The sequence below is a fragment of the Oncorhynchus mykiss genome, chromosome 7, assembly GCF_057628025.1.
Source record: "Oncorhynchus mykiss isolate SJ-2025 chromosome 7, ASM5762802v1, whole genome shotgun sequence".
Taxonomy (NCBI): domain Eukaryota; kingdom Metazoa; phylum Chordata; class Actinopteri; order Salmoniformes; family Salmonidae; genus Oncorhynchus; species Oncorhynchus mykiss.
The window spans coordinates 22630408-22639271 of record NC_143028.1 but is presented as its reverse complement, the minus strand read 5'-3'; the positions used below and the strand labels follow the sequence as shown (position 1 = coordinate 22639271).

Here is an 8864-nt window from a genome sequence, read left to right as displayed (position 1 = left end):
CTATGTAGCGAACATAGAGCAGTGGAAGCATTCACTTTGATTCGTCAGGCAAATCTTTAAGGAGAGCCTGCGATATCTTGAGTAGGTTGCATAAGAGGGAGATGTCGTGTGACCTCATGTCCATGGTTGTGGTGACTGGAACAAGTACTGGGACAAGTTCCAGTGTGTGTTGTAATGTGCTCAGTTGTTCTCAGTTCCCACCACTAATCCCAGCGGCCTGAAAAGGTATAGGGGAAAAAGGTTTTAGAATGGGGGAAAAAGTCACAGTCAAAATTTGGAAATTCCACCCCTGGTCCTTGAATGTAACAGCGTATGTACAAACCACCATTAAACCACCTTATCTCTTGACTGGTGATATATCCTTAGGGAGTAAGGGTAAACAGGAATCCTCTCCAATACCAAGAAAACAACATACATTTTTTAGCAGACACTCTTATCCAGAAAGACTTACAGAAGCAATTAGGGTTAAGTGCCTTGCTCAATATTTTTTTTTTTTTTTAACTAATTGGCTTCTGGATTCAAACCAGCGACCTTCTGGTTACTGGCCAACGCTCTTAATTGCTACATGGCTATTGCGGCCCACCCGCTCAATGACATGGTAGAGTAGGTCATTATTGGGCAATACCCAGCGTTATTGTAAATGTCTTCCATTTCCTGGTATCAATATAACGCCATGCCTGTGGATGGACACCAGCACTCTCATTGAACCGTCCAGTGTGGAGTAGTGTGTAGTAGTAGTCCATCTGTGCGTTCCCACAGTGTAGTCCGTCCATCTGGTCCACCCCCATCCATTCCCGTCCGGACTTATCCCTTGCCATAAGCCAACAGGTCAATGGTCAATGCGGGGGTCAGTGGAGAGCTGTTGATCTCTCTCTGTTTTAGCCACGGGCCTGTGATGTAACCACAGGGTGCTGTACAATGACAAATAGCATCATGTCCAGTGTCGAACACTTGTGAATGTGAGCGGGAGAGAGAAAGTGAGCGTTGAAATTCACATTGGGTAGACAGCAGACTAGATACAGATGTAAGATCTTAATTTGAACCAGTTTGCTACAGCAGGATAATTATCCTGCAGCAACAGGGAATGTGAATGATTATGTTGATTATAATTAATGTACACTTTTGTAGGGGTTGATACATTTCTTGTAAGGGAACATTTTAAAGTGGAAATTGCAAACTTCAGAAGCCTTTTTAAACCTCAAATACACTGCATTGCAGAACAGTTATCCTGCAACAGGGTGCTCAAATTAAGATCCTACATCTGTAGATGATCTGGTGGAATGACAAGGAGATCAAAAGTGATGCTGACACGCATGCACAAACACACACACAGAAAGAGAGATTGTGTGGAGGTCAATCTAAATTTAGTAGAAGTATGCTCTGCACTGTCTGGCTCTCCCTGCCAGTAGAATAAAGCAAATGTAACAGTATAACTTTAGACCGTCCCCTCGCCCATACTCGGGGGCGAACCAGGGACCCTCTGCACACATCAACAACAGTCACCCACGAAGCATCGTTACCCGTCGCTCCACAAAAGCCGCGGCCCTTGCAGAGCAAGGGGAACCACTACTTCAAGGTCTCAGAGCAAGTGACGTCACGCGCACCACCGCTAACTAGCTAGCCGTTTCACATCTGTTACACAAACACAGCAGGACTACACACACCACTGGCATACCACACGCCCTCACAATACACTATACACTCACTATGACCTCTTGGGAGCCTCCAACCCAATAATTTTTTGAGGGGGTTGGGGTCCAGGGGCCCTTTCCCTCCAGATAGCATATGAACACCTCATAAGCCATGTTCCTTGCTCAGACCTTGCAAGGGGGCCTCACAAAACTGTAGCATGCCAATGACACACACACAAACTGTATAATGTGTGTATTACATGAACTGACCCTGTCTCCGACCTGCCCGTTGTATAATGTGAGACAGAATAAATCAAACCTGCCTTGGCACTATATTTGTTTACACAACTACTGCCAGCAGCACATACCTGTAGGTGTCTCATTCTGAGAACTGGGAGCCTCCATCTGTGAGGCTTGGTATTTTTGCCGTAGTCAACACAATTTTGTACCAGACCATATTTAAGCCCCAAAAAAGGCTAGAAGAAAATACGCCCGAAAGTGGGCCCCAAAATGTCATTCTTAGATGCTACTGTGAAAATAATGCCATGTGGTTTGATGGAATTTTTGTCTTAGGACTTTTGTGTTTGTCTGTGACTTTGTTTTGTTTAACTTGTCTGTGGCACTTGTTTTCTGCAACCGTTTTAATGAGGGATGGATCATCATCACTGTTTCTGGGATATAATTACTGCAGCAGGGCCGTATTCATAAAGTGTCTCAGAGTAGGAGTGCTGATCTACAATTAATAAATACCGCCCCTGGTATTGGAACCATAACAGTCACAGTAGAAGCTTAACTACAGTTAAGTTCAAATCCAAATATGTTCCATATCCATATACTGTACCTCTATGAAGGATGAGCAGTACAAACCTGCCAGTCCCAGATGATACTACCCCCCCCCCCCCCTCAAATCCTATCCTGCATTCTCCCCTCTCACACTGGAGCGAGCAGAAGCACGCCACGACATCGGCAGCAGCAGCTGACGTCACTTGTTTACCATCTTCTAGGTCGGCGCTCGCTCTACCTCGCTCTCTGACAGTGGCACATACAGCACTGTTACGCAACCGCTGTTATGAACCTGGCTAACTCTGCAGTCCTACTGTGTAAAGTGAGACCTATGCTATGGCTGACTGTGGATGTTGGTTTGGCTTTTCATGACAGCAGACCATTGTATAGGCCTATATCCCTGTCAGGCATCTGCTCTACTGTATAAATGAACCAGGTGCCCCTACGATAAACCAGCGTGGAGTGTGTGTCTGTGTTCTCTGTCCTGCGGGCTCCATCTCTCCCTGGCTTTCTCCACTACTGCAGCAGCAGCAAAACTGGATATAAACAACTCTGGCTGTGAGGTGACTCAGGATGTGCGGCTTTCTCTCTCTCTCTCCCTCCCCCTCCCTCTCTCCTTCTCTCTAGCATGTAGAGGGAGAGGAGGCCCCCTAGTGGGCAAAGATTATTGCAAACCGGACGACCTACTTCAGAGGTAGATGTTGCCCCCTAAGCACAGGTCTAGGATCAGATTGCCCTACCCTGAATAATCATCTTAACCATTAGGAGTGTCTGACTTTCTATCAGTGTCAGGGTATTTTACCTACGAGTGCCTCTGCATCCACTGCAAGCCCTATAGTTATTATTACATTATAATTAAAAGGAGTAAAGATCCTGTTCGTCTCTTTATAGATATATTGGTCGCTGGTTAAACTACAGTACCAGTCAAAAGTTTGGACACACCTACTCATTCAAGGGTTTTTCTTACTTTTTTACTATTTTCTACATTGTAGAATAATAATGAAGACATCAAAACTATGAAATAACACATATGGAATCATGTAGTAACCAATTTTTTTTTAAACAAACCAAAATATATTTTATATTTTAGATTCTTCAAAGTAGCCACTCTTTGCCTTACCGACAGCTTTGCACACTCTTGGCATTACAGTACTTGACTAGCATGGCTGGAGTCTTTGACAATTTTTAGGGCCTTCTTCTGACACTGCCTGGTATAGAGGTCCTGGATGGCAGAAACTTGTCCCTAGTGATGTACTGGGCCGTACGCACTACCCTCTGTAAAAATAAAAAACTTGAATGAGTAGATATGTCCAAACCTTTGACTGGTACTGTATATAGAATTCACTGTAAAGAGTAAGCAAGAAAACATTTTTTTGGTGTGCACACAATTTTCAGTCTACAATACTTTCATTTATCTGTGGTGTACAATACTTTCTTGAGGAACTAAAGCACCACAGTTCATATACATCTTTATCTTCATGTTTTGCTTGGTGCAGGGACTCTTGACCTCGAGTAAATCTGTTGGTTGACATGTGGCAAGGTTGTTTGTAGGCCTACATTGTGTGTTACGTTTAGGGCAGTCAGGGCAGTGCACAGTGAGGAATTTGTATGAATTTCCAGAAGATATAGTTTAATACAGCCATGAGGCATGTGTGTGTGTGTGTTGCATACTGTGTCAGGACTTAAATGACTTAACCCATTTTTATGGACATTGGAACATGAATTTGATCAAATTCAAAGCTATTATAGAGGTGTGTTTACAAAATGAATATTACTTAATGATTATTTTTCTGCATGTAACCAAAGGTATTGTGACCATGTGCTGTATCTGCATCAATTAATATGTATCGAAATTAAATGTTTTACAGAAACATTGATAAAATGAATGTTATCCTATCACCTTTTTATATATATAAAAAAGTTGGACACAAAATAAAGGGCATTCTAATTAGCAGTGCGCTAACATCTAATTTATGCCACTCCCTCATCCAGCTGTGGTTTGAATTTTTTTTTTTTACATGTATCTGCCGCCCTCTCCTGACGTATGAAAGAATTGCTTTTCCCCAGGTCCATTATGTCTCTTGTTTTGTTTCCGACTGGATGTTTTACGCGGCTGACGGTTTCCGCTTTGTGAACAAGGAAGTGTTTTTTTAGAAACTCATATAATAGTTTGTAAATAATAATCAAAAACGGCTATGTTTATGTTTTGAGACCGAGAAGAAGTAATCAGGTAATTTGATACGTTATTTGTTGAATTTGAAATCGCATCATACAACATGATAACATTAATGTATCTAACGTTAGTATCTGGGCTGAGGTAAAAATCTGTCGTTCTGCCCCTGAACAAGGCAGTTAACCCACTGTTCCTAGGCCGTCATTGAAAATAAGAATTGGTTCTTAACTGACTTGCCTAGTTAAATAAATGTAGATAATAAATAATCTAACAGCTGTGCCTATAGATTGCATGCTAGCTAGCATAGCTTACTGAAGTGGCCCCAACTGCATAACCATGCACCATTGCACAACCTCTGGCACAACAACGCTAACTAGCTGTGTTTAGCATTCTAGTGCTCAACTCCTGTCTGGTTTGTTTCAGTTTCGTCAGGACACGTATGATGGATGCAGTCATAACCCGGGCATGTCACAGCATGTTGTAGAGGAGGGATCCCCAAAGAGTTGCAAGACACTGACGAGTTGGCTGGTTGCTTTGAGGTAAGATAGCTAGCTAACTTGAGATGTTGTTTTCAATAAGTATTCAGGCTATGCATTGTATAGTGTACATTCTCGCTAACTAGTTTCTAAACATGTGGCTGGTGTGATGGATTAGGTCATACAGATTTTTAAAAACACATTCTCAAGTTATGTTTTGTTTATTGAGTAGTCATTAGCTACGGAACTGTGAGTAATTTGGGAAATGTTGTTATACTCAATGTACTGTGCTGCATATAATGGACAGGCTCCAGCCCTGCATGTTGCAAATGAAGTAGTCACTGTAGGACACTACTTACTAAAGTACAGGATCATATTTTTCTATCAATATAACAATTACATAAACACCTGGATGAAAACTAAGAGCATCCCTTAGAATCTATGGGTCATTAACGTTTGTTCTTTTTTAGTTTTTTTTAGCTTTTACAATGGAGGGAACCTCAAAAAGCGAATCTGCTGCTCCCCAGAGCTCTGTCGCTGCTCAAGTTCCATTTCTTCACCTGTGCACTACGCTTGAAAAAATACAGAAGACCAAACTCCGACCAGACAAATCAAAGTTTCTCCGTGACTTCATAGACTCCTGGAGGAAATTCCATGCGGCCCTCCACAAAGACAACCCTACCACCACAGACTCTTTCTACCCGGCCATGCGTCTCATAGTCCCCTCGTTCGAAAGGGAGCGTGTGGCCTATGGCATTAAAGAGAGTATGTTAGCCAAGCTCTACATAGACGTCTTGGGTCTCCCCAAGAATGGACCGGAAGCCAACAAACTGTTGAATTACCGCACCCCCACCACATCTCAGGGGGAGGCAGGAGATTTCGCTCTTATGACCTACTTTGTGTTGAAGAAACGCTGCACAAGCCAGGGAAACCTCACCATCAGAGAAGTCAACGACTTTCTGGACTCTGTGGCCATCAACAATGCTGGTAAGCAGAAGGACCTGGTGAAGAAGAGCCTGCTGCACCTTATCACCCAGAGCACGGCACTGGAGCAGAAGTGGCTTATCCGCATGATCCTGAAGGACATGAAGCTGGGGGTCAGCAAAGAGACCGTGCTCCAGGTGTTCCACTTAGATGCGGCCGAGCTCTATAACGTCACCACAGACCTAAACAAGGTGTGCCGGCAGCTCCACGACCCCTTTGTGTCCCTCAGCGAAGTGTCCATTGGCCTGTTCTTTGCCTTCAAACCTATGCTGGCCGCCGTGGCCAACATGCGCCAGGTGGAGAAGCAGATGGGCAACAGCACCTTCTTCATAGAGACCAAGCTGGATGGAGAGCGCATCCAGCTGCACAAGGATGGCGACGTCTACAAGTACTTCACACGGAACTCCTTCGAGTACACCCAGCAGTTTGGTGCATCGCCGCTAGAGGGCTCCCTGACGCCTTTCATCCACAATGTCTTCAAGCCCCATGTAGTCAAATGCATCCTGGATGGGGAGATGATGGCGTACAACCCCACTACCGACACCTTCATGCAAAAAGGAAGCAAGTTTGACATCAAGAGGCTAGTGGATGACTCCGAGCTGCAGACGTGCTTTTGCGTTTTCGATGTACTTCTTGTGAACGACCACAAGTTTGGCAACGAGACGTTGAAGGTGCGCCACGACAACCTTCAGACTGTCCTCACTCCTGTTAAAGGGAGGATACACGTGGTGCCGAAAACGGAGGCCAAAACTATGCAAGAGGTGGTAAACGCCCTCAACGAAGCCATTGACAACAGGGAAGAGGGCATCATGGTGAAAGATCCCTCATCCGTCTACAAGCCCGATAAGCGAGGTGAGGGCTGGCTCAAGATAAAGCCGGAGTACGTTGATGGCTTGATGGATGAGCTCGACCTGTTGATTGTCGGAGGCTACTGGGGAAAAGGAAGGCGAGGTGGCATGATGTCTCATTTCCTCGTCGCGGTGGCCGAAGCTCCGAAGCCTGGAGAGAAACCCTCCGTTTTCCACACGCTCTGTCGCATCGGTTCCGGCTACACCATGAAGGAGCTGTATGACTTGGGGTTGAAGCTGGCCAAGCACTGGAAAGTCTACCGGAAGAACGACCCTCCGGCCTCTATTCTGTGTGGGACGGAGAGACCAGAAGTCTACATTGACCCGTGCAACTCGGTCATCATCCAGGTGAAGGCAGCAGAAATAGTCAGTAGTGAGATGTACAAAACCAACTGCACGCTACGCTTCCCCAGGATCGAGAAGATCCGGGAGGACAAAGAGTGGCACCAGTGCATGACCCTAGCTGAGCTCGATCAGTTTCGCAACAAGGCGTCCGGGAAGTTGTTCTCGCGCCACCTCCGCATCAATGACGAGCCTGAAAAGAAGAAGCGCAAGTTGCCGGCAGCGGCCAAGCCCAAGAAAGCTGTCGGCGTCATCGACCACTTCAAGTCCCAGGACCTATCTGGCGTTACCAAGGAGACGGACATGTTCGAGGACGTGGAGTTCTGCGTTATGAATGGCAATGAGGCGCACCCCAAGGCGGAGCTGGAGAAAGCAGTGGCCCGATGTGGCGGTATTGTAGTCCAGAACCCGGGACCGGACACCTACTGTGTGATCGCCGCTGTGGAGAACATGCGCGTGAAGAACCTGATCTCTTCAGACCAGCACGACGTAGTGTGGGCTGCCTGGCTGCTGGAGTGCCTAGACAGGAAGCAGGTGGTGCCATGGCAACCGCGTCACATGATACACATTTCACCCTCCACCAAGGAGCACTTTGCCAAGGAATACGACTGCTACGGAGACAGCTACTTTGTGGACACGGACGAGCAGCAGCTGAGGGAAGTCTTTGGTCGGATTGGTAGAGTGGACACTTTGACGGCACAGTGCATCGCTAAGTTGGAGGAACGCTTCAGCTGGGATGACCTCCCCACTAGCATGTTCAGACCTTTCAGGGTCTACATGGACAGATACGCAGACATAGGAGACCCTAAAAGCATCGTACCGGCAACTTGTCTGGACACGCGGGCTCTGGAATTCCGCTTCCACGGAGGGACAGTAGTGCAGAAGCTTGAGGAAGGGGTCTCTCATGTCATAGTGGTGGAGGAAACAAGAGTGTTGGCTTTAAGAACCCTCAGACGACTCTTTACCAAAAAGTTTAAGATTGTTAGAGAGTCATGGGTAACAGAATCTATCAGCGCAGGGTTTTTGCGGAATGACAATGACTACCTAGTGTAATGCAAGCACTGGACAATAAGCACGTTATGATTGACATATCTCTGGGATTGTAATATTTTGTTTTAATCCATTTTAGAGTGTAAATAAATGTTTGTTTTAAAGGATTTTCTGAATCAGAAGGTAACGTTATCCAGTGTTTTTCTACACATTTCAATATGGATATAGTGTAGGCCTATATGTAATGGTGTATCTACTTTAATTGAGGTAAGTAAGCTATTTTAATGTCCTTACCAATGCAGACTATTGTGTTGAGATATTTGAGACTGTCAATCCCATCATTTCCCAAACTGGCAGCGAGACACCAAAGGGTGAACGTTTTGGTTTTTGCCTTAACACTACACAGCTTGATGATTAGTTGATTATTTGAATCAGCTGTGTAGTGCTAGGGCAAAAACTAAAACGTCTTACCCTTGGGGTCCCGAGGCTGAGGTTGGGAAACCCTGGTCTATCCACTAAACTATTTGTTTAATTTAATGCAAATTATATTATACTGTATGTTTTTCTTTTAATCTTTACAATTCTCATGTTTTGGAACTAAAATAAATATTTTGAATAAATATGGGAATTGGTATTA

General features: G+C 45.0%; 1 protein-coding gene across 1 annotated transcript; it reads left to right on the top strand.

Annotated features, from left to right (window-relative positions):
- Positions 1-4463: 4463 nt before the first annotated feature.
- Positions 4464-8864, top strand: lig4 (ligase IV, DNA, ATP-dependent). Its single transcript, XM_021608980.3, has 3 exons — positions 4464-4644; positions 5011-5126; positions 5534-8864. The coding sequence occupies exon 3, from the start codon at positions 5552-5554 to the stop codon at positions 8288-8290; it is 2739 nt and encodes a 912-aa protein (XP_021464655.1). The 5' UTR covers positions 4464-4644; positions 5011-5126; positions 5534-5551; the 3' UTR covers positions 8291-8864.

Excerpts from the sequence above, each read along its gene's own strand:
- lig4 (XM_021608980.3), top strand. The coding sequence starts at position 5,552 with ATGGAGGGAACCTCAAAAAGCGAATCTGCTGCTCCCCAGAGCTCTGTC.